Here is a 26,971-nt window from a genome sequence, read left to right as displayed (position 1 = left end):
ACATCAAAAATGGGAAAACTAAAGCTGCTTTGTCTTATTGGCAGATTACTACTAAGAAATAATATTGTTTTAAAAGTATTTTCAATCAAGAGAATGCAGGAGGAAAAAATGGATGAATTCTTTGTGAAGACAAGGTGCCTTGTTCTGCTAACCATCTTAAGCTCAAGCAATCCCTGACTTTACATAAGTCAGATAAGTACAGTTTGAACCCCCAGAAAACATAGACTCCAATAGAGTCCAGATGCTAAAATGGTACCTCAATGATACATATATAATAAGTCTTCTGTTCCATGGCCAACAAAACAACATTTAAAACTTAACTAAGCAAAGAATGCAAAGAATATGTTCAGATCTTGTTAACTAATCCAGAATAATAAAGCTTATTTACTTGTTACTCAGTAGGATAAAACCATTTCCATTGAAACAATGATTTACTCATTTGTTACGTTTTTCAATGCCCCACTGTATGTAAATAAATAAAATTTACATTTTTTCCCAGGAATTATAAAAAGTTGAATTGAGGGTGAAATAACATCAAGATGAAGGACTAGTACTTGTGCCATCTAATTGCACTCAGGTTTTAAAGCACATTCTTCGTCTTTTTTTTTCACACAATCCAAATTTGGGTTTAGATTACATAACCATTGTATCCTGCAAAGAAAGAAGAAGTTCTGATGGCTAAGAACTGACAGCTAATTACAGTCATCAGTTTCCTTCAAGGTCTTGAAGAGAATAGTTTTGCAAGCTGTCATTGAGGAGTTCTGCTGTATTCCCTGCTTTCGAAACAGGATGCTTCACCTGTTTCTGATATTGGGAGTACTGCCCTGTGCAGCCCAAGGTAAGAACCTGTAATTCCTTCATTTGGAAAACCAAAGAGCTTAAACACAAGAGTTGGTGATTTTTTAAATTTAATCAGTTTTAATCAGTTTAATCAGTAACTTTATCTATGGAATTTTATCAGGAGGGTGATACGTGCAGATACATTAAACGTAGTATTGATTTTTGACATCCATTTTATGCAAATCTGTTCAGACAGGTACAACTTTCATACATGTTAATAACCACAGTAGTAAAAATATAATGAAAAGACCAATTTAAAACATTGTAAAAAAGATACAGTACATTGCTTGAAGTCTCAAATCATGCAGGTCTGAGGAACGTTATCCAAAATAATTTAAAAAATGAGTTTGTGAGCTCATGGATAATAAATATCACCCCTCTTCCAGAGTTATACTTATTGGTGTGCGAAATTCATTTCAAACAGAAAATATTGAGTGTATCAAGTATCAAGTGTTTAAGAAGAGCTCTTTTGATGGTCGCTTAACTTCCTCTATTTCAAAGCTTTAAATTAATTCTTAATAGATTAATAGACAATGATTGCTCTTCTGTTGAGGTGTTAAAATAATGTCCTGAATACCTGATCATTCAAGACACAATGATTACCTTGATGTTTTTGCCAAATTTCAGTCTGGGTTTACACAGTCTGATTTAGCTATAATTCCCCCTTAATTCAGCTACACTTCACTCACTGAATTTAAGTGGTGGATAAAGTGGATCCTCTGCTGTATGTAAAGCTCTTTGGGGTCCTTTGAGATGGAATTCTCCATAAATTCAAATAATTATTAACTCTTATCAAATCAAATTATTATCTAAATCCAAATTGTTTAGAGAATATTGGTCTTGTATCCTCCTGGAGTAACTAAATAAAATAGGTTTAAAAATCTTGTGTCTGGTTTAAGTGCAGTGATTTTCTGCAAAGCCTGCTCATTCCTGCTGTGTGCCTTTTTCTGAAAAGGAAATATTGAGCATAGCATGAAGTCACAAGGGCAGCAGTGTGGTGAGGCTGTTAGTGCTTGTTTGTTAGCCCTTGGGTCCTGAGTTCAGTTCTAGGCTGGAGGTCTGTCTGCTTGGAGTTTGTATGTGCTCTGGATTTTCTCCTGGTGCTTGGGTTTCCTCTGCCGTATAAAGGCATGCTGTTGGGGTTTGACTGGCTGTTCTGAATGATCCCTGCTTCTGTTTTCTTTATGGTGGATTGGCACCCCATCCAGCACAAGAACAGTCTTGTGTTTTTAGCCCTGTCTTGCGCCCTATGCTTCTGTGACAGCCTCAGGGGCACCACAAATCTCATCAGACAAAGGGACTTTTTGACAATGTATGGATGTATGGATGACGTCATAATGAAAACATAACCTTTTCTGTATGGAAACACCGCAGGGGCCATTGATGAAACAAACACATTCTGTTGTCCCTAATAATATTATGAATAACCATCCAGACAACTAGCCATTTTATGGCAATCTAACAAAATGTCATATTTTAGATGCAGTTATCATCACAAAAGGCAGGCTTAAATTTAAAAACTCTTGAAAGATTATTACAAAATAGTTTAATTAAGAAAGGCAATATCTGTTATAAATGCATTATTCCAATTATCCAAATCACTATTTAAAACAAAATCTTCCATATGATTAATTAGCTTAAGTGCAAGAGTATAAACTCCATCTTATTTAGACAAAAAAAATCATAATCTGATCACAGTTTTTATTTACAAAGAAAGATTTGATTCCAAGTGTTTTGGTTTTGTTAATCATAAAAATGATTTTGTGAGCCTTTGAGGGTTTTTCTACATATTTTAAACAGATCTTTTCAAAAATGTAAATCAAATTTCTTTTCATAAAAGGTGGAAGCAGAAGAATTATAAAGATTCAAAAACGTGTTATACATACAATGAAAGAATTTATTTATTTCTAGAAAGAATATTCATATTTAAAACTTAAAATGACAGTTATTGTGAAAATACACTGCTCACTCTGTAATATAGATATTTAAAAATATAATTTAAGAACATTACTAACTGGCCTCATTGAACTGATCTCAACTCCCTGTTCTTTGCTTTTGTTCTTCTAAACTGTGGAAGTTCTCTTAAAACCAGCCATGAACCTGACAATACTGCAGGTAGACATACAGGTTCTAAATTATTCAGCATATTAAAATGTCTTTGCAGATCATTAAAATAATATTGTTTTATAGGCATTTGAACATATGATAAGAGACACAAGGAAATGCAACGTCCATACAACAAAATTGAATGCTCTCTCTATTTCTATTGATCTGCAAGTACTGTACAGTAGCTATTATCTCAGTCAACATCTCTGACAAACAAAGGAGTTATTTAATCACATAGATAGACACTTCACCCAAAGTAGGCTCCACAGCCGAAAAGTTGTGTTTCTTTTCTTCTCATTTCAGCATGGAATAAACCTTTACTTGTTTCTTTGCAGCCTACGCATGCTGACACAGCTTCCTACTTTATCTAATCATACATTATAGATTAAATATTTCCAACTCACTGCAATTATGTTTTATTGTTTTTTCAAGGTGGAATGTCAATATTTAAAACGAAAAAATAGAATTCTAATCGTTAGAATTACTAAAGAAACTGCAGTATTACATATAGTTAAATACTGTATATTACGGTATGTATTAAGACTTTTCTGTTCTATGTTTAGAGAACAGATGGTGATACTACAAAATTTTATTAGTGCTGTACCACAAAATACTATTTCACACTTTCGAAAAGTATGACTTCAAGGCAACAGTTGTCCACTTGTCCTTTCAGTAGATCATGTGTTTTTTTTTTTCAATGGTTCTCATTTTCTTTGAAATATAGCTGCATGTTATAATGGTGTTTTCATGAATAGATTCTGCCACTACAATCCATAATTATCGCTCATTTTCACATGAACACAATTGCCTCGTAATAATACAAAGATTATATTCTTCTTAAAAAAATGTTTTGGGCTCCCAAGTGGCTAATCTAGATCAGTATAGCCATGGCAACTGTGATACAGATTATCCAATTTGTGGCACACTGTTCGCTGACCGTTGCCATAGAATGGATCGGATTAGTTTGCCACAGCTCACTACAAATGTAGCACCGCAGTTTCCTGTGTGCCTGCATGCCAATCAGTACCGGAGCTCTGGTACGGGTTGTGTTGACTGTGACCGTGCAGCAACAAAAGATACTGTCAAGTGGCTCGATACTGTTAAATGGATAAAGATAAGGAGCTCGAAGATGGGTGGGTTGCAGAACTTCCTTGTACAGATCCCCTCTGAGGTCTCAGGTTTGTAGCTACTGAATGTGCCAAGACGGAGAAAAAACAAATGACAATGTTAAATTGGGTGGGAAATACAAAAAGAATGGGAAATGGTAAATTGAACATACAAGGCATGAACACACTGAAACTAGGGTCAATTTTCCCAGAGGTCCATTAACCTACCAGGACGTTTTTGAAGTTTTAATGGAAAACAAAACACCCAGAGGAAGCCCATACAAACACAGAGAGCACCCCAGGTCTAAAGTTGAACCCGGGGGCTCTAGCACTACAAGGCCGAAATGCTAACCACTGTCACACCATGCCACCTCTACATAATTATGCCCTACATAATTTTAACATCTTCTATATTGGAGCAAAAATCATAACTCTCATATCAATCTAAAATAAAACTGTTGAATGAGGATGTCATGTAGTTGACCTGAATCAAACTTTGAACATTGGATTCTAAAGTTTAATATTGTAAGAGGGTACTTTTGAGCTTTGATGTTTTTGTTTAATGTATTTTAATTTTTCAGTTTGAATATCCTTGCATTTTTCACTTCTGCATTAAAATGACAGTTTTCATAGTTTGGTTTTGAGCAATAAGTAGTGTGTTCAAGTTTTTCTTTTTTCTAGTGTTTTGTAATCCCATCACCTACAGTACCTTTATTGGTGAGATGCGTGCTGTAGAAAATGTACTGCAAGAATCTTTTCTTGACTATGTCACTACTCATCGTCATATTTAAATCCGACTTCAAACTATAGCTCCGTTCTTCTCATCTTGAGGACCTTATGATCAGTCCCTTTACAGGAGTTTTCAAAACTTTATGCCTCTTCAAGTTAGTTGAAGAAGAGATATAAGAATTAGCCTGGGTTATGTTCTAACTGAATCCTTTCTACAAGTCATATCAGACAAATTTAACTTATGTGGAGTTAACTCTCATAAATGAGTTTCTTCACTTTCAACATAATTTTATCCAGAGCAGTAAGGCAAAGCAAATAATGACAGGGAAAGACAGAATCTCCTTGGTAAAGGATTTCAGAACCAATGTGCAAAAATATATCTGAAATACGTAATTTCTCATAAATTCAAAGGGTTTTATTCTCATAGATTCAGAGGCGCTTATGTAATCAGCCACAGAAGAGAAGTTATGGTAGACTCATTTTCATTCTTAATGTCTGCTGTTTTATATCCAGAAAGAATAAAATGTGGAATCTATTCATTCTGGTAATTCTGTAGTATCTTAAAACGTGATGAAAGCAATGGCAGTGATTGCAGACTTTGAAATTACAGCAAGTTGAAACTTTCTAAACTACAATTAAGGCCATCAGCCAATTAACTTATCTCTGTAGTTCCTAATTTTAAGCAATGTACAGTATACGTGTTTTTAATATAGGCAATAAGTGAGGTTATTCTTTCTTTCACTTTTTAGGTAATTATTTGCTTTGGCATTTTCTACAACAGTTTAGATCTCTCTGTTTCAGTGAGAAGGGACAAATAGCTGTCTTTATGCGTACATAATGCACTGTGTAGAAAATGTCAATGTTGACCTTCCATGGATTGCGTTAAGTAGTAGTTACTTTAGTTTACAGTTACTCATGTGAACACATTGTGAAACAGAGACAAGCCCTTCATTTACAAGTCCATCTTAACGTTTTAATTTTTATCTGTGCCATCTAACACCAAATCAAAATTGTTATAATTAGTATGCCTCTAATGTTACTCGCATTGCTGTAGTGTGGAACACAGAGAATATTCTAGACAATACTAATCTATGAATCATGATAACATTTGGCCAATTATGCACCCAAGCTTGCAGACTTTTGGTCACAGTCACAGGTTTTAGACTTGAAGCAGTGATATCTGAACTATGGGATGCAACTTATGCACCAGGAGTGCCTTTACTAATTGAGACACCTAGGGAGACTACAGTACTGTATATACACATGCATGATTTGTATCTGTTATACACTCATACATGCTTAAAGTTTTACTTGAATACAAAGTTAAGTTTAAAATATGCTACAATGCAAAAGATACTTAATTGCAATGTGGGAAAATAACAATTGTTTTGTCACTTTACAAATTAATCTTAAATAATTCTAAAACTTTTGAAGAAAACTTTACATAAGAAGAAAAAATAAATGTTAGCAATTTAAAAGAAGGTCTGTGACTGTATGTCAGTTAAAATACAACAATAACAGAATGTAATAAAAGGCAGATCCAGTTTTTTCCTCTTTTAAAACAGTTTAAAACATCTTCCTAAATGCATTCATTTGAAACAGTTTTTGTGGTGAAGGATGTAATGTTCAGTCAAAATTAACTAACAAAATCTATGTATAAATTTATAAGTTTCATAGATCCAAATATGCACTAGTCTTTGACTAATTTAGTTAATTGCATTAACTTTTTCAGGCACTTTTTGTGCCTTAGGAACAGGTCCATTGACTGAAATTGTTCACAGAAATTCTACATCTGTGTCCAAAAGGTTTGCATCACCCTACTATTGGCACATAATGCTTGTGTGACTTTGGTCACAGCAGTAGATGTAATATGCAATATAGGTCCATTCTTATCCAGAACATCCTGCAGTAGTAAAAGCAGAACTGAGAGGGAGGATGGGAAATGCAAGCCCTTTCTTGAATCTGAAATTAGCTATGGCTGTGCAATGTGTTTCCTGATGTTCTGGGTTGTCACATTTCTGCTCAAGGATCTTCTTTTTACCCCTCTAGCCTGTGCTGGCAGACTAGCTTTCATTTCTTCTTTTCTCCTAAAACAGTTTTTTTTTCTTGAAAACAGAAAAGCAAGGCTTTCTTATCCTGACTCTGAAGAGTCACAATCCTGCAGGTCTAATATGTCATGAAATCGTCCGAATTCTAAAAGTTAAATTGGTGATTTGTAACATAAAGCAATTCATAGATGACTTGGAACAAAAATCTAACTATCTAACTTAGGTTCTCAAGGCCAGCGTGTCTGCAAGTATTTATTTACAACCAATTCCAGCTCATTGTTACCTTAAATGGGAACCAATAGCTTCTTCCAGGTCTGCAGGCACTGGTACTTTTTAAGAGACATTGAAAAACTACAGACACCCTGGTCCTTCAAGTCCAGGAATGTCAATTCTGAAACTAAATTTAGTCTTTGCAGGACCAGGGCTAGAGACCTCCATATAAAGTTTTACACTACCTTTGATTTTGCACTGCATTATACAGGTAACTGCCAAAATAAAGGAAACTATTGAGTAAATGAGGGTTATAAAGTATATTGAAAGTAGGTGCTTCCACACAGGTGTGGCTCCTGAGTTATTAAAGCAATTAACATCCCATTTGCTTAGGATCGGGTATAAAAATTTTGGGCAGGCCCAGTTTCCCGTGATTTTGGATCCCATGGAGAGATCTCAGTGACTTTGAGGTAGGAGTGATTGCTGGGGCACCTTTGTTGAACTTGCTGGTGATTCACAAGGAACAGTGGCTAAGGTGATGTTGGCATGGAAGTCTGAGAAAAAGATTATCATCTGGAGACAACTGTGGACAAAAGCACATACAGTACAGTACTCCTCAACCATGATGTCCATGCACAAGTTTGAGATCCAACTCAAAACAGACGAGCAACTCTTAATCAGTTGAATGCAAATGTCAATCTAAGACATGAGCAGGCGGTTTCATCGAGTACTGTCCATCGAGAACTTCACAGAGAGGCCTAGTATGGTGGGGTAGCAGTGCATAAACACCTTATTACACCTAATAATGCACTTCTGGAAGTAAAGAAGTGCAAAGAACACAGGCAGTGGTCTAGTGAGCAGTGGAAAAAAATCACATGGTTGGGCAAGTCATCCTTCACCCATGGTTTCCCATGGTGAAGGATGCTCTCTGGTTCTGTTATGGGGTGGGGTGCATTTTTCCTGGCATGGTTTAGGTCCATTCAACCCCTTAGAGGGAAAGGTAAATGCCAATAAAGGCAAAGCAATTTGGATTAATTACGTTCCTATGGTGAAGCATTTCTATCCAGAGAGAGTGGAATCTTCCAGGATGACAATGCTTCCATCCACAGAGAATGAGTGGTCTCTGAATGGTTTGATGAGCATGAAAATGATGTAAACCATATGCTATGACTTATCCCAATCTTATCACAATTTAACACTTATGGGAGTTTCTGGTGTGGTGCCTGAGGTAGTGCTTTCCACCTCCAACAAAAACCACCAGATGATGGAATTTGTTGTGGAAGAATGCTGTCATATCTCTCCAATAGAGTTACAGACACTTATAGAATCTATGCCAAGGTGCATTGAAGTTGTTCTGGTGGCTCGTAGTGGCCCAAAACCCTATTAAAACATTTTATATTGGCGTTTCCATTATTTTGGCAGTTACTTGTGTTTCTGAACAATCCAATATAGTCCTTCACCAAAACAATGTGTTGTAGGTACCTTGGTCAGGTAGCAATACCATCTCATTGTTTTAAAATAATAGCTCTAATAAGATGACTATGGTAACTGTTACTTACTATAATGCATCTATTTTAATTGGATTGCCCAGTATTTTAGTCTTAGAAAACCTTAAAGCAGCTTAGTTCACCCATATCTTAGAATACTAAAATGGTCATTACTCGCAATTACATTGACAAACCTATTGACCATGGAGAAAAAAGACTACAAAAAAGTGGATAGAAGAAAATATTCATGTGTTTCTCCATCAGTACAATCCACAGGTCCTACTTTTCTGTGATTTGCTCATAACAGTGACATTGCATACAGTGCAATGGTCTTTTTTGGTAAATGTTAATGTGGATATATGAACATTTGTTACACGTACATAGTACTGTATCCAAAGATATAGTTGCAGCAGCTATTATGTTTTTTCCCTGAATTTTTCCCCCAACCAACTCTATGGCTCTAGTCATTTTTATGGGCAGGTCACAAATGAAATATTCATGTCAGAACACTGCAATTCCTGTTTGATTGCCTGTAGCCATCATCTTTAATATTTCCCTTTAAATTTGCAGATTTAAAGCCACCAGAGATCAAACCAAATGTGTCAGAAATGGTCATGAATTCTGGTGACATTCTGAATCTTCGCTGTAATGGTGACAACACTGTGACTTGGATTGTCCGACTTGCAAAATATAAGAAGCATATAAAGAACAATGGAACCTCCAGTATCTTCAGAGCCAGAGTTCAGTCATCTGAATTCACAGGCACATACAAATGTGCATATCAGAATCAACCAGACTTGTTTTCTTCTGTGCATGTGTATGTAAAAGGTAAACAATTTTTTTTTAGTTTGATTTCATTTTCTTGATCATTCATAATCACATGGAATAAAACGACTTGATTTTACATTTGATCACATAGCATATTTAAACATTTTGCAACTTCCATTAGATGATGATAGTAATATAAATATGGTTATTTCCAAAAGAAATAATTTACAGTATCTAATACATGGAAAATTGAAATAAAATGAGATAAAGTGATGTATATTATTTAAATAATTGTTGTGAATCCCAAGGACTTTTAGTTTAGCCTATATTGAATATATATACTATGCTAAGAGGACAATAACATAAAAAAGCTATTTTGTTATCAATACATAAAAATTGAATGACTAGAAGTACAGTATGTGGATATATAAGGTAAAATATATTTTCTTAAAAATGAAAAAATAATAAATTCTAAGCAGATCTACTGCTCACTATGTCTCTTGATGTGATCAGAAATAGTATATAGAAAGAATGACAAAAGGATTTTGGGTGTTCATTTCTTGCAGATTCTAGTCAGTTGTTCATAACAGGAAGCTACAACTATCATTTCCTGAAGAAGGAGGGGGAAAGCGTTCTTCTTCCCTGCCTGTTGACCGATCCCAGTGCCACTGACTTCTCGCTTCGGATGGAAAATGGCAGCTCTGTCCCACGAGGAATGAATTACACTGCTGACCCAAAGAGAGGAATAACCATCGAAAACCTTCAGCCTAGTTTTAACGCCGACTATGTTTGCCGGGCCACAAAGAACGGCATCGAGAAGGTCTCCAGTGCTTTCTCCATCAATGTGATTCAAAGTAAGCCAACCTCTTCTAGCTTCTCGTCTGACCTTTCGATGAAGCAATGATGAGTTTGAGCCTGAGAATTCAATTTGGCTGTTCTGTTGCCCGTAGAGCTGCGTCTCCCACCCTACGTGTTTCTGGAGACAGATGAGTACATACGCATTGTTGGGGAGAAACTTGAAATAAGTTGCACCACACACAATCCAAACTTTAATTATAATGTTACCTGGAAGCACTCAACAAGAAAGGTGAGTCCTGAGATATATTTTCAAGGGAAAAGTATGAAAGAACTGCCAGTAGAAACAGCAGGACTGAAACATCTTAATGTGCTTCTATTTGTTATTCTTGCTGAGGAAGCATGAAATACCTTTCATTTGGTTTTCAGTCATCTGTGCTGCCTTAAACCATTTCAAATACCTTGAAGTAATTGTAATCTTTTTTTTTTCACAATTGGACACCTTGAACACTTTGCAGACTAAATCTTAAAGCCCTATGATTAATGCAGTACATACAAGACCCTTATCATATTTTATTGGATGAATGTAAATTCCTGGTCTGGGAACTTGATGTAGTTTATTATAGTGAATTTATAATCTACCAAATACAGTTATCTGTTTGTTTTGTTTTGAATTTACTCAGTAGCTTAGATACTTAATCTTTGATGCAAGTATATATGAAACATTATTTAATTCTATGATTTGTTCTAGATCCAGAAACTCTACACTCTACACTCTACACAGTACTAGACACCAAAATACTGTATCAGATATTGTTATAACCTACTGTTTGCCAATTCTTCTCTTGTTTATGTTTCAGGCATTGAATGTTTCAGAAGCAGCTCATTCTGAGGGTAGTCGACTGGCCATAAGGAGTATATTGACTATCCCTAAAGTGAGCATGTCAGACACCGGCAATATAACCTGCATTGGAATTAATGAGGCTGGTGTAAACAGTTCTACAACTTATCTGCAAGTTGTAGGTAGGTTACTGAAGTCGTCAAGAGGCCTTAGCACTCCCTCCAATGACAAACTGTACATTGGCACCAATCTAACAGCAATCTGAGTGTCATTGTGGTTTAGATTGAAATGTGTGTTTTTGAGTTCCAGGGTATTCTGAGTATTAAGTTCATAGTAGCTAACAGCATCCTGCCATAGGAGTTGTTTTCCAGTTACAAAATGTTTTTTTTTCTGCAGATAAACCTTACATTAGGCTCTCAACCCCACAGAATACTAGCCTTGAAGTGCAAGAAGGACAGGATTTGGAGCTGAAGGTGTTGATTGAGGCCTACCCTGCCATTGTGGCAAAAGAATGGGATACACCCAGAACTCATAATACTTCTGCACATGAAGAACACTTCGAAGAATTCAACAACAGGTGCTATTTGTCTTGTTGTTTTGATACAAGCATCTTGGATTTGCAAAAATAGTAACTCTTAATGGAAACTGAAAAAAAGGATTGTGATCCGTGCAAGGGTAGTATAATTGAATTAGTTGAGTAAGGGGATTCATAACTGAAAGGAATCATTTAATAATATCCTTGAAGTTTTACAATTGCTTTCATCATTATTGAAGAATAATTTTGATTAATTCTGGTTTTACTTCTGTTTTATTCGTGTCTTTTGGACATCAGAGAAAATAATCATGCTAAATAAGGAAGGTTATTCACTCCTCAAATATCTCTTGTTTGAGAAAACAGGGTTTGTTGTTCTCAAATCTGAATTTGCCTAAAAGAGGGAAGACAGCTGTTGCTTTCTGAAACTGCTGATGGTCTACCTTTGGTCAAACAATTAACCAGATCCCAGGGTCAACAAAAGTTATTATGAAATTGGTCTCCTCAAGAGGAAGCATACTGTAGGAGACTTTAAAAAGACAAAAGAGCAAAGTGACATCCATTTTAGGGAAGTAGTGTATAGTCTTTACCACAGTTTCAACTTCAGTGGAGTTCGTTAACCCAAAACTTTACCGAGTTGTGAGTTTATGCTGAGTCTGTGTTTTTTCTGCAGATATAAGGCAAATCTTTTACTAAAGAGAATGAAAACTGAAGAACATGGGCAGTACATATTCTATGCGAGGAGCACCAAGGCAAATGCTTCAATTAAGTTTCATGTTCGGCTACACCGTAAGTTCATATTACATCTCAGGACTAAATATGTCATCTATAAACCAAATATCTCACTTTCTAAGAAAACCTTCATCTTACTTTACCAGTTAAAACCAGGCTGGTTTCTGACCTACTACAAAAGTAAATGAATTTTTCATAATCACCATACAGTGCTGTAATATTTGAAGGGGTAGTGCCAATTTACAATACAGCTTTCCCTTGCATTTTTCCAATTCTATCTACAGATAATTTAAACCTTTTCTGTGGAAAATACAGTTTGATAGTATTAATAATTTATTTAAAATTGAGTTGAGTTTTATTTTTTACCATAACTATTTGTGAATATGTTCCTGCATCTTTCACCATCTCCTGTGTTTCTAGGTCTGTTGCAATCCTTCATTGTAAAGCTTCTTGTAGCATCCTGCACTGTTTGAATGCAATCTAAAATCTGCTTTCACCTGTTAAGTTGAATTATCTCTTCCCTCTGGCAGAGAAGCCTAAAGCTTCAGTGAAATGGCATAACACCAGCCGCTTGACCTGTACAGCCTCTGGGTACCCTGCTCCCAACATTCAGTGGTACCAATGTTCAGGAATCATATCCACGTATGTATAGAAAAAAAGTCCATTGCACTTGCTTTCTTACACAGAACTCTGCATCTGCTAAAGGCGCATGAAAAGACGAATGCACATTTTTCAGATCCATCTCTGAATTTATTTTTGATTTTGCTTTAGACCCTACCATATTGCAGTGTGATCTTCCTAAATGTTGATTATTATTGGGCCCGCAGGTGCAAAGGCAATAAAACAGGAACTTCTGAGCTGCTCTCATCAGATGCAAACTCTGGCATATACCTGGAACACGATGGGATTTACGTAGTGGAGAGCTCCATGGGTGTCTTTCCCTTCACTAAGAGGATGACTGTGGAGTGTGTGGCATCAAATTCTGCTGGAGAGGGCCATGCATCGTTTACTACTGAAGTTTTACGTAAGACTGCAGAACAACACAAATCTTTCAGACTAGAAACTGTGGATCAGAGTGTCCACTCAAACTCAACTGTTTAACTGTATGTTTTTCATTTGAGATGATTTTCTGCAAAGAACTGAGACTTTGAACCAGGACTTTTTGGATTGAAGTGAAGCTAAATATAAGATCTTTACTTTCATTTGTCTGTGCAGTTAAATGTACACTTAAGTAACATTTAAATGTACAGTAGTAGAGTAGAATTGTTCCGTAAAAAACAAACCTGTCATTGTTCTATTTTACCCCAGTCACCAGACTTCATCCTATGATTTCTGGTTCAGCTAAGGCGTTGTGAAGCAGACAGAAATCCTAATGAAGAAAAGTATTTTGTTGATTCTTCTAATAAAAGTCCCTGATATTACGTTACAGGTACACCTCTTTTCACAACAACTCTAGCAGGATCAGTGGCAGTGGCTTGTCTTTTCCTGGTGCTTCTAATTATCCTTTTATACAAGTATAAACAGGTATGACATTTTATTAATAATTGTCCTGTATATTTAAAATGTTCATTAACATCATTCTATTACACATACTTTCAGTGTTTTACAAATCACGTGGCATATGCAACAGTACCTCTATAAAATACTTTTAAATCATTTTAACAGAATCTGAAATGCCTGAAAAAAACTAAATATAAACTTCCAGTTCATAGTAATGTTCAATGTGCCAGTAAATGTGAACAGTATTGACGAAGAAGTACAACCTATGGCTTGACAAGTAATCTGAGGAAGAGTTAATACAGAGATGAAAACTACAAGGTGTCCCTAAATTAAACCCTTGGGAATGCCAGAAGACATATGGAAAATTAAAATCTGACTCTGTCAAAAGCTTGGCATGAGACACGCATACAGTATGCTGCAAATAGTTAAGAATTACTAATAGTTACCAGTGGAGAAGCATCAAGATCAACATTACAAGAACAGACAATGAATCTAAATTGGCAGCCATAAACAATATATTGTTGTGCAATGTTAATGTCTAAATCCAGATTTAAAGAGGTTTGGTGGTCATCCGTTTTGAAGCAGATGATTATGCAAGCGAAAAGCCACACCAGGCCCCAAGACATGCAACAGGGATGGAACAGTTGGCAGAAATAAACAAAAACAAGTTTGGTTTCAACTGATACTTTTACAATAAGACAGATGATAACCATAATTGCTAAAGATGAGAACAAAGTTTTTGTAGTGAGATACTAGAGAGTAATTTCACTCACACAAAAAAACAATACATGCAATCCAAAAAAAGGGATACTTATTTTTTACTGCATTATACCTGTTTTGCTCTTAAAGTGTCTGTGGTGGATGTTTTGCTTGTTTTATTCCTCGTTGTTGAGAATGATGAGAAGGCCACAGACCAGGCTTCACACACTTCATTTAAACTTTCAAACTAAACTTTCAAACTAAACTTTTGGTTTGAGAGAAAGCTGCTTTTGCATTTTGAGTACATCTTCATCCACAACATTTATTCTGACAATTTTGCAGTCCTTTGTATGTGCCCGTACCAATCTTATACAAATAGGTTCTCTGTTTTCAGAAACCAAGGTATGAAATCCGTTGGAAGATCATTGAAAGCAGTGATGGGAACAACTACACCTTTATTGATCCCACACAACTGCCATACAATGAGAAATGGGAGTTCCCCAGAGACAAACTTCGTCTAGGTATGGTTTCGGTTCCAGTAATAACTTAGAATTAGTTGCTAATCTAGGTTCTGTCACCCAGCATGCTTAAAAGGATATTGAGAAGCACAGATTGGTGGATGTTTGAGGTTAGGGTGTAGAATCTTGTGTGGTTTGATGTACATGTGCATTATACCTGCTTCCCTATATTTTTGTATCTTGTCTGCAAACTCACATTGAAAGCAAAAGAAAAAGGTAGACGTGTCTTTTGAACTATTTCTATTTGCTTATACAAAAGAGCCTTCACATTCAATGCAGTGTGAAGCTTTATTTTTTCCTTTAGCAATTTCATAAGCCTTTTCAGTGTCCTTGTTAATTAACAAGAAAATGAGAAAAATTGTTTATAACATTGTCTGACCTTAAAAATTAGACCTTTCTCTCTCTGTATCACATATAAAATATGTGAAATAGTTGTATTTGAGAAGCATGATACATATTTCCATCTTACCATCATTGAATGTGTTCTCTATCTAAACAAAATCCTTATCATTTCTATCAAAATCCATTTTTTATTATAACAAAAACTCACCTTATCAGGATTATGTAAATAATGTTAAGTAACAAAATATATCTGTAAGTCCCTTTTAGCCTTTTTGTAATATAATGGATGATTCTGAACTGTTAAAAGCAATGAAATTGAAACAGTGATAAAGTCAATTGAACTATCTTCACATGTTAAATTCTCAGATAAGTTGAGTTCTTCTTTTGACTGTTTCTTTTTGTCTTCTTGGCAGCAGTGTCTTATCATCACTCTTACAAAATATCTGTTTTGAATTTTGTTTTTATTGTCTTTTTTTCCAGCAGTAAGTAAATGGACTAAGGAAGCAATTGTCATGCTTGATTTCTTGCAGGGAAAATCCTGGGTGCTGGAGCTTTTGGGAAGGTGGTTGAAGCCACAGCCTATGGCCTGGGAAAGGAGGACAATGTTGTGCGTGTGGCTGTCAAGATGCTCAAGCGTACGTCTTTGCAGCGTACAATCTGTTTAATCCATTCAATCTTTATTTTTTCCAAACAAGCCCAACAATTTAGTCAACTGAATTTGGTTCAAATTCAATCTTGCTTTGTTCCTTTTTTCTACCATTCATTTTTAGCTCCAGAAACGTCTTCGCTGACATTCTTAAAAATACATTCTTGCAGTTTCCCAGTGTCTACTTTTGAGATGAAAAGGCTTTTTTAGGTCTGTTTACAGAAACATATGAAACACAAATGTACAGTAAAATGTAAGTTTTAGAGATTTACAATCTCCACTACTTAATCTGTTAGTAATAGTCTGACTACATTAGTTAGGTTTATTAAAAAGTATGCAACGACTGCAATTTCGGTTAGGTATGATACATTAAATTAAAAAACTAAAATATAAAGCAAAATACAGTATACACTAAATGGCTAAATACCTATGCTTATATTTATTTTGCAGCCAGTGCCCATTCAGATGAAAGAGAAGCTCTCATGTCTGAACTGAAGATCTTGAGTCACCTGGGACATCATAAGAATATTGTAAATCTCTTGGGGGCCTGTACACATGGAGGTATGTTTGGCTCTGTTTGCTTTTGTGTATGTCAGCTTTCTTTTAATGCATTTGTTGTTTGAATTTGAGGACCACCCAACATCCTGAAATCTATTCAAAACATCAATTTTAAGACTGCAGAAAATTCTGATGTGATAGTTTCTCTAGAAACTCCTGTTTATATCTTATATGGCAATCATTTATTGACTCATACCTGGGTGGTGTCAAATTATTGACTCAAGTCGCAGTCACAAAGTACTCGAGTAGGTTTTCTATCAGTTTTAGAAATCTATAAAAGTTAAGTAAAGTTTTGGGATGCAAATAGAATTCAGACATTGACCTTTATATTATGAAATAGTTTAAACTGAAGACTCAAAAGGGATTGTAGGATTTAATTTTTACATTTCACAAAGTGAATCCATCTCATTTGAACTTCCTCTCTAGTGGAAAATCATTTACATACAAAACCATAACAAAACTAAGCATTCTTTTCCTGGAACTGAATAAGAACACTGATAAGCAATAATCTTTTACCATAGCCTCTTGCTTTGTTTGGGTGTATCCTCCATTGCAAAAAAGTGACAGGGGTCCTTTGCAATATGTACCCTATATATAGACACATAACAACTGTTTCCAGTATTAGTCTTTCACAATCTCTGTATAACACACAAGTAAGACAGAAATGGACCATAACATCTTTTTAAAAATCCATCATATTGTATTTGTTACAGAAATGAACAAAACTATTATTTGTCATCAGTTTGCATTTGCCGTTTCTTTCAACCACAAAAGTAGAAAAAAGCATTTCTCTGAGACTGTAATTTTGAATTTTGCTGCATTTACATTCAGGTCCAGTGCTTGTTATCACTGAATACTGTAGTTATGGAGACCTCCTGAACTTCCTCAGAAACAAGGCTGAAACTTTTCTGGCCTACATGAGCGGGCCCAGCAGAATGGAAGAAGTCAGTGACTACAAGAATTTGTGCATTGAGAAGAAGTACATAAGAAGGTACACAACATAAACCAAATACTTGTTAATTATACTAGACATCATCGCTACATAAATCATGCTTTAGCTGCTATTATTGTGTAGTCTCTTAAAAATATTAAGTAATGTTGAACCTAGCATATTTTCCCCTTTAGAGAATCGTATGTTTCAAGATTCAATCTTATCGCTATATCTAAGAACAGTGTCTTTTGAGGTCAAATTATTTCTGAATTTTCTCTGGTTATGCAGTGACAGTGGCATTTCAAGCGCCTGCTCGGATGGGTACCTGGAGATGAAGCCTGGATTTATGCCTTCACATGCAGCTCTAAGTAAATCTTCGCAATTTGCCCTTTTTAATAACAGCATTAATTCTCAAAAACATTGCATGGCTAGTAACATCCTACAGTATATAGCTTAACTCTTCTTTTTACCTTATTTTTCTGTAACTTCAATATGTATTTATATCGAGGTGCTACGCATAGAACCAAAAAACAATTTGGAAATTACAGCTCCTTGAAATAAACCCGAAAAAGTATATATAAAAGTATATAGTATATATAAGCAGAAAAATATATACTACATTAAAAATATTTAATGTGGTATATATTTAGTGTGTACAAATCAGTTGTATGGGATCTTTTGTGATGAAAAGTGCTACATGAATGCAAATTATTCTTATAATTATTATTGATTCATTTTCTACAACTACTACTATTATTATAATTATTATTATTATTATTATTAGACAATGACAAGCATGTTTACACAAGATTTATGTTCAAAAATGACTTTTTTCCCAAATGCTGGCAAGGAAGCAAATTTCTGAAACTTTGTGTTTTCTTGTGGTCCGCAGACCCCAATTGTGATGAAACTAAAGAAGATACGTGGCCAGTTGACATGGATGACTTACTTAGGTTCTCCTACCAAGTGGCACAAGGACTGTCTTTCCTGGCTGAGAAAAATGTAAGCCGGGGCTCTATGTTTCATTAGGTAGTTTAGTGTTTTCATAAAATAATACGCTGATATTTTTAATATTGTTACAAATGGGGGGGGGGTTATGAAAATTGAGAAGATCAGGTAATGACCAAGCAGATAATTCAATAAGTAAAATAAATAATCATAACCCCTAATTTGTAAGGATTTTAACAAGAATATATCTGAGCAGTTTGTATAGGTAGAGGGATGTCTTTGTTCTCTGGCACAATTTTGGTGAAAAGAGTAATAATTCAGGCACACTTGGTTAAACAAATAATTATTAACAATGACAGTGACACACACTACACTACACACAACATCAACTAACAACATACATTACCATATGTACCCAATGTACAATACAAGATTAAAGACAAGGCATCGCAGACACCTAACGTCCTAACCACCCAGAAAAACCCAAGGCTTAACCAAGTGCTCAACTCTGATTGCCTACAAAAGCCAGAATAAATTAATCCTGCCTTCTGAACTAAATAGAAAACTCAGATGTCACTAAATGAATGGGAACATATCTCCGTATTCTAAAATGCACTCATAAACCAGAAGAGGCTTTTTTTAACCAAGGGATTCTTCACTCATGAAATCAGAGTTCCCTAACACAGAATAGCAAGCTCTGTTTGCCAGGTTCAAATACTTTTGCTCAGACCTGATCTTTATGGATGATCTAGACAAGGACCTTTCGCCAGGCACATGCTTTTCATGGTGTGTATTCCTGACTTCTCTTTTGTTCTTTTCTGATCCTCTAAGCCTCTATTCTATCTTGAACTAAGCTTATTGGTGTCTTTCTGGACTGTTGATTATTACTTAATCATCTACCCAAAACTTAATTAACTAAGGTAAACAAAAGTAAACTTTACATTGCTTTGATCACTGAATCTGGACCCCCTATATCTCAGCAAAAATCCCCATTTGAACCTGGAAATGTTAACACTAGCTAGGTATTACCCATTGTTTTTAGATTCTTTGAGACACATGCATAGTCACCTACAGTACAGCTGTAACAATATTATATGATTGAAGGACAACAGGGTATTGGGTTGAGTATACTTTAAATAATAAACAAAAAAAGGTCAATTGAATTTACTTTCATCAAACTGTCATGTTTTATATTATATACACTACCAGCTGCAATTCATTTGATTTTGTTTCTTAAATCACTGTGATTAAGAGACTAGCCTGAGCCTTAGGTGCTCAATACAGAAGCAGCTATGCATTGTTTCTTCCAAGCTGATCAGTTGCAGTAACATACACCAGTTTTATTTTCATTACTCATCAAGAGTCATTACTTGCATTCTTTTTGTAGTGTATTCACAGGGATGTGGCTGCAAGGAATGTGTTGTTGACTGATGGGCGCGTCGCTAAGATCTGTGACTTTGGGCTGGCCCGAGATATTATGAACGATTCCAGCTATGTGGTAAAAGGAAATGTGAGTGAACATCATGAACGAAGGATAAAAAAAACAACTCTTTCAGTTGCATTGTTTTGAAAATGTGTTTGAATTTCCTTAATTTTAAATTGTGGGAGTGTCTCTAACCCCAGCTAATTGATCTCTTTAAACACCACTGCTTCTGACTCTCTGTCATTTTGCCCTGTTTCTTATTATATATTGTTTCACTTTCTACAGATTCTTAATTCCGCACTGTAAAACAATTAAAACCACTTGAGATGACACAATAGGCCTTGTACACAACCTGAGCCAGTTTTTGTATTAGATTTCTGGAGATGATATATCTCAAGCCCAGGTTTTAATGTTTTAGTACATACTGTACCTCTGAATTACAAGGTTAAACAGAAATTCTTAATTGGAGTCTGCTGCTTTCACATTTTGATCAGTATTTTTGAGCCAGAAACCAGTATTTCTTTCTGCTTTGTCACACAACTGATAAATATACCTTTTTTAGGTCAATGACACGTAAATGCAATGTTTTTAAAGAAACTGGCAGACTTGTTTTTGAATAATACTTTATCCACAGGCACGTCTCCCAGTCAAGTGGATGGCCCCAGAAAGTATCTTTGACTGTGTCTACACTGTACAGAGTGATGTCTGGTCCTATGGTATTCTCCTGTGGGAAATATTCTCTCTGGGTAAGACAGGATCTGTCTGATGTTACTGTGGTCTTTCCATGTGTTAGACAAAGCAAAAACCTGAAAACAGCTCTGTAAATTCAGTATGGTCTGAAGTAGTTACTGTATATATTATATGCTGTGGTGCAGTATATGATGGGACAGGGAGCCTATCAGGATTTAAATAGGCGAGACTCAGGGAAAACAGATACACAATGGTACAGTAACTATAAAGTAAAAATAAGTGCTCTTCTATTTACAATGTGGCAATATACTCCAAAACACAACAAACATCTAGCTCTGTCTGAGCTGTAGCTAAACATCATAAATCCTTCTGTAAAGCACAGCCAGGCTACTAAGCTGCTTGATGGCTCCAGAACAAGTTTGTTCCAAAACTCTTCTCAAAAATAATTTCTCTCTCAAGTCAGTCTCATACCAAGATTTAAAATCACTCTCTGAAACTATTTAAAATACTCACCCTCACAAAATCGTGTTCTTGAGTCATCAGTCAGTTGCATCCCTGTTTCCGTCTCACATGCTGCGCGTAGCAGAGATTCTGCTTGCGTCCGTATTAGCAGGACGCAAGCAGGTCCTACCAGGTAGCAGGTAGCAGGTTGCTTCCTGGTTTTATATGTCACCTGACCAATCATCATCCACTCATTGGTCAGATGGCTGCACACAGCAGGTCATTCAACACTGTTCTCTGGGGAATGTGGTTTCAGACAAGAGCTGCCATCTTGTACAGATTTACCACTCTCTAGCTAGAGAAAAGATTATGTTATTTCATGTTTTGTGATTTACACTATGCAAGACATGTGGGGCAAAAAGTGGAGATGGGGCGGAAGAGGTATTCTTGAGATGAATACAAAGTGAGGGATTTTGGTTGGTTTATGTAGCTAGTTTGGTGGTGATGGTGGATTTGGTACAGCTGTGTGAGATTGACTTATCGTTGCCATCCCTCCCAAACGTCACTTATTGATGTTCATTGAAAAGACCTTGTAAGCCCATTTGAGATGCAATATTTAATTTTTTAAATGATTGTTTTATTTTTGTAGGTAAGAGCCCTTATCCTAACATAGTGGTTGATACCAAATTCTACAAAATGATCAAAGATGGTTACCAGATGTCGAGACCAGATTACGCACTGCCTGAAATGTAAGTCTAATAGTACTGTATATGGGGTCAGAAATCTGGAGACATTCCTGTGTTTACTTTGTGATTCAGCTAGACAGTTATTATTAAGCTTGGTACAGTACATAATATATCATTTTCCTATAGTAGTAGGAAACTAGTAGGGGGCATTTAGGGGGAAAAAATCGTTTTGTAAACTTCCATTCCAAGAACATAGCAAATACCTTCCCTGAATTATTGCAGCCTGCTAAAGTAAGTGTTGGTCATCTGTTCCTGTTTTTATATATATTAATACTCTGTGTGTGTCTTGTCTTTAGTTCTGCATGTTAGCCACATGATCTTAGTACTGTATAACTCTTTGCTAATTCTGGGAATATCAAGGGTGGAATGCCATAGCCTGGATAAAGGCCAGACCCCAGATCATTTGTGGAGAGACGCTAGTCACAGTATTTACTATATTTTTAAGGTCAAAAGCCTTGACTGTAAATTCTTTATTTAAAAAGGCTAGAGACTTTCAAAACTTCTCCTTAGGTACACAATCATGAAGATGTGCTGGAACCTTGAACCAACTAAGCGCCCCACCTTTGACAAAATAGGCAAGCTCATTCAGAGACTGCTGGGAGATCAAACACACCAGGTGAGAGGAGGTTTTACCATGTTACTGTACATTCTTAACTTGCCTGCTTCCTTTATTTTGACTTAATGTTATCAGATAATAACAAACAAAAAGACTTTTTAGAATAAAATTGCAAAGTCATACAGGCAGTGTTTTCCAAAACACATATTCAGTAGTTTGGTCAGATCCTAATAAATGTCATACTGAGACAAAAAGTGTTAGAAGTTGTTGGCTTAACCTATCCAGCTGAGGGAAAGGCAGCCTTACTGTAAAGATGAGGCTGACCGAACCCACCTCAGTACTCCAAGGGTGTTTATGCACTAGTGAGACAGGTGCAAGAAACAGCTTAGGCGCCTATATACTGTATATGTAGAAGAAAGGAAGTAGGTGAGATTAGGATCTGACTTTCCTCCTGAATTCCTTTGAAAACAGATCTATGAGAATGTTGAGCGCAATGCTGTAGATGAACAGACTGAACCCTGTGATGCCCCGAAGTGCTCCGAAGACTCATGTGACCAAGGAGAAGAAGACCAACCATTGATGAAAACCAATAACTATCAGTTCTGCTGAAGATGGTTTTCTACACTGTCTACACACACCCTTTTGTGTAACTCCAGGATATTTCACAGAGGTTTTGTAAGATTTTCTTTTCTGAGAGAGGAAGGACAGATTGAGCTTTCACAGGCAGTACTGAAATTAAGTGAATGGAGAACTCTATCCCCATTACATAAAACAATGTGATTGTCCAATGGATTTTTGCATTAGAGCTGATAGATGTAGAAAGGAAATCATTGATGGGTGTCGAAAACTGGAATACTGACAATATTTTGGAAAATAAACTCCAAGAACTCATGGCAGCAACAGTATCAAAGGAAACCCTCAATTAAAAAAAGCTTCCTCTACTTGTTCCTCTACTCTACAGAATCAATATATAGTTCCTCTCCATCTTTCATCACCTACGGTATTAGAAGAAATATAATACAATGAAACTGTATGCCTTAGATACTGTATCACTTTTTAATGTGTCATAAATAATTTGTGGGCTATAAAATGAGACTAAATTACCATGGATACTCTGAGGCTTAGGTGCTCCAGTTCATGTTCTAGTACTGTAGCTAATAGAAGTCAAACCTTTCAGGAGCTGGAAAAACACAAGGTAGCTATTTTTCCCTAAGCTGTTGTACCAAGTCAGCATATTTTTTTTTTTTTGCAGGGGGGAAATGAAAGTTATGAATTTTGTGCTTTCAACTAGCGATGCAGATTTTAGAGCCTACTTTCCCAGGTTATTTGAACACAATACACAGATTGTTTTTGATTTATAAGCGCCTTTTCGTGATTTTTAAAAAACATAATGAATTTCCTTGTGGATGAAGCATGCTTTGGATGCGCATATTTCTCCAAATGTAATACCTAACATTAATTTCGAACATCGTCACTGAGCTTGACCATAGGAAACTAAATGCATGATTTCTCCATTCTTCAGAAATTCTTTCAAAAATAAGTTTGAAAAGCTGTGTTCTTTGTTGCTTTTTATTGTTCAGTCAGGTTAAACAGTGTAATATGCTTTTTTAAAAAAAGTTTTGTATTAACTGACATAAAACAAAGAAAAAATAATTCAATTTTCTTTTTTAAAATATTTTGCATTTGTCTGATTTTCATATAAGGTATATGAAAATATATAAAGAACTGCAGTTAAAAAAAAACGGGGGGCTCTGTGACTCAGGATCTGCGCCTGTGGCTGGAAGGTTGCTGGTTCAAATCCCGTAGCCGGCAGAGGAATCCTACTCCGTTGGGCTCCTGAGCAAGGCCCTTAACCCCAGCTGCTCCGGGCTGACCCTGTGCTCTGACCCCAAGCTTCTCTCCCTGTCTGTGTGTCTCATGGAGAGCAAGCTAGGGTATGCGAAAAGACAAATTCCTAATGCAAGAAATTGTATAGGGCTAATAAAGTGATCTTATCTTATCTTATCATTTCATGACAGCTAAAATACTTGTTATCAGTGGCTTGAATACCAGAATGCAAATATTATCATATCATCTTGAAGCTGGTTAGCTCCCAACCTGCCAACTGGAAATAAGGTGCCATAAATTCTCTCTATTTTTTAATGTTTAAATGCACACTATGCTTATGGCTGTTTTAGTGAAATAGCACACTTTTATTCTCAATGTGTTTAAGATACAGTATAATGATATGCTTATAATAAACTCTTTAAATATAAATTGTTTAATTTAGAGCTAAAAGCCATGTATCTGCTCACACGGCCGCAATGAATATCCCCAGAGGTGGAATTTAGTAAGCTTTACAGAATAAGTTAGTAATTCAGTAAAAAAAATATAAATTAAAACAAAAACAGCTAAAGTACAAAACTAAATGCAGAATACTGCAAGTTTAGTCAATATGGCTCTTGTGCATTGCCTTTTAAACTTGCTATATATTTTTTAAACATACTGTATATTACTTTTATTCTTATTTACAGTTTTCTCATTTATTTTTCCATGAAATTGCAGTATTATATGCTAATTATGTATTTGCTCTTAGCTGAGAAGTAGAAAAGCCAAATAATAAAAGAAAATATTTGTTGCTCAGATTATCAATTGCAATCTTTATCTTTAGTTTGTGGTGACATACATTGAAAAAAAACTCGTGGGCTACTTTACTGCACTTCTAAGATGGCTATATAGTTATAAGTTCTGTTTTGTAAGTTTAGTGAATGTTTGTTCTCATTTAAATAATGGTCAAAATGTGGCATTGACTTCAAAATGTTTGCATTTTTCACAAAAGAACGACAGAGTCAACTTGAAATAATTAAACTGCATTTGTCTGCATTTACAGTATGTCTGACTTGCATGACACAAACCCCTAGCATTAAGAGTGTAGAAACTTCTTGTATAAGAATGCAAGAACGTCAACAGAAATTTAAAAAGTATGATATAAGCACAGTATGATCATTTTCTTCTTGCACTATTCTCAATGGCCATGTTTCTATCTCCAGTCAACTAATAACTAAGAAAGGTAGAAAAAATGTAGCACACAATGAAAACACATTACATTTATATGTAGCTAAGGACATGAATACATAATGAATTTATTTTATTTCTATGTAGCATTCAGCATGTACTGCCAGAAGCATTTTGAAATAATTGAATGTAAAACTAGAAATAACATGGATGTATATGGATGTATATTCACAAACAAGAACAAGAAAGTTATTTTCTACTGCAGATGAATTTATTTAAAGTCCTTTTGCCACAATGACTGCATTAGCTTAGTGGGACTGAACACTGTTGTTGAAGATGAAACTTGTATTTTTTGTGTGAATAAGGATTGTTTTATTTGAAACTCTTTATAATGTACAGTATATTACTTGCCCACAGAGCATATTATCTTATTCAGTATGTTGCAAAAGGAACGGTTTTCTGGAAAACATGTCAGTGTGAGAGTGGATAAGGATTGTTTTGTTCTCAATGTAAGCACAACATGTTGGGGAAAATACCAGAAAGTAGCCTGCTTTTATTGGGTTAGATGCATGTTTTGTGAGTGAAAAAGTTTTCCCTTAACTATATGCTATGAATGTCTATGATAAAATCTTTGGATTTACAGCAGAATTTTAGATCAAAGAGCTGTGTGTTGGGAAATTATTTTTACAAAGAAGCTAAATTAGTTTTGCTTATCCTTCTTTAAAGTCAGTAATAAATTATTTCCCTTTTGATGCTTTAACATGCATGTGTCCTTGAGTGTTTTCTTTGTTTTCTTTCTTTCTTATTGATAAAATTCTTTCTTGTATTTATTTTATTGGCAGAAGATTTTACTAACATTATTTGGGCATTTCATTTAATGCTAATTTTGTAAAGGAAGAATGTTGAATTTAGATTAAAATTTATTTTTAACCTTTCTGTATTTTGCCATATTTCTAATAAACAAGATTTTGCCATCAATGTGAAGCATGTTAGAATTTGTGTCAAGTCCCTTATAATTTTTATATGGCATTACTTCTATTCTTTATAAAATAAAAGCAATATCATTGTTTATTTTAAATAAAAATATGTTTATGTTGACATTGTCTATTGAGTAATATGATTTTAAACCATTCACTTTTCATTTTTCTCACAGTACATTGACATAAATATTTTTTAATAAGCTGTTGCTTAATATAGAAATGCTGTGCCTGAATTTTGTGATTTGAAGAGGAATAGTTTAATTCCTTGATTTCTATGAAATATATAACTCAGAAATATTTAAATGGAAATCTGAAAAAAAAAATAACTTTGAGATACTGTAATTTTCTTAACCTACTCTGCTGACAGCAGTATCAATCTAATTATAGAATTATAGCAATAGCTTTATCAATATTCAGATTAATTAAACATTTTTCTTGAGTATGTTTTCAATTTTTAATGTCAGCTTCTGTTATCATTAAGGATCTTCTTTTAATCTATTTACTAAATAATTGATCCACAAATACAGAAGGATTTCATCAGCTATAGATGCAGGTACTGTTGTAGATTTGTAAATTCACTCATACAAAAATTCAACCTGAGAATTTGGTGTTAAAAAGTAAATGAGACAGTATGGCCATCAGTGCACTTCTGCTCTGAAATATTTGCAGAAGTTGTGCAATCCTCCAAATTATTTAAAAGGAACAACGTAAGTTCCCTTAAAACCACAGGAACTGGCATTACTAACTGTTGTAGACATCATTCCTGTGTTCATCTGGTTTTCACTGTTATGCCAACAAAAATAAA

The 26,971-nt window shown here is 35.2% G+C and overlaps 1 protein-coding gene across 1 annotated transcript; it reads left to right on the top strand.

Moving 5' to 3' along the window:
* Positions 1-728: 728 nt before the first annotated feature.
* On the top strand, positions 729-26,284 carry csf1ra (colony stimulating factor 1 receptor, a). Its single transcript, XM_088932989.1, has 21 exons — positions 729-838; positions 9,097-9,354; positions 9,861-10,148; positions 10,245-10,381; positions 10,950-11,112; positions 11,327-11,507; positions 12,136-12,251; positions 12,725-12,836; positions 13,022-13,218; positions 13,624-13,718; positions 14,788-14,914; positions 15,784-15,888; positions 16,350-16,460; positions 17,289-17,448; positions 17,677-17,756; positions 18,281-18,390; positions 19,724-19,846; positions 20,394-20,505; positions 21,540-21,639; positions 22,147-22,252; positions 22,664-26,284. Exons 1-21 carry the CDS (start codon positions 790-792, stop codon positions 22,799-22,801), a joined length of 2,868 nt encoding a protein of 955 aa, XP_088789115.1. The 5' UTR covers positions 729-789; the 3' UTR covers positions 22,802-26,284.
* Positions 26,285-26,971: the final 687 nt, after the last annotated feature.

The sequence above is a fragment of the Atractosteus spatula genome, chromosome 14, assembly GCF_055471065.1.
Source record: "Atractosteus spatula isolate fAtrSpa1 chromosome 14, fAtrSpa1.hap1, whole genome shotgun sequence".
In the NCBI taxonomy this organism is placed as follows: Eukaryota; Metazoa; Chordata; class Actinopteri; order Semionotiformes; family Lepisosteidae; genus Atractosteus; species Atractosteus spatula.
This window is presented reverse-complemented; position numbering and strand designations above follow the sequence as displayed.

Excerpts from the sequence above, each read along its gene's own strand:
- csf1ra (XM_088932989.1), top strand. The coding sequence starts at position 790 with ATGCTTCACCTGTTTCTGATATTGGGAGTACTGCCCTGTGCAGCCCAA. Across the intron at positions 18,391-19,723 it reads CTTTCCTGGCTGAGAAAAAT|TGTATTCACAGGGATGTGGC; the intron begins GTAAGCCGGGGC and ends TTCTTTTTGTAG. Across the intron at positions 21,640-22,146 it reads GATTACGCACTGCCTGAAAT|GTACACAATCATGAAGATGT; the intron begins GTAAGTCTAATA and ends ACTTCTCCTTAG.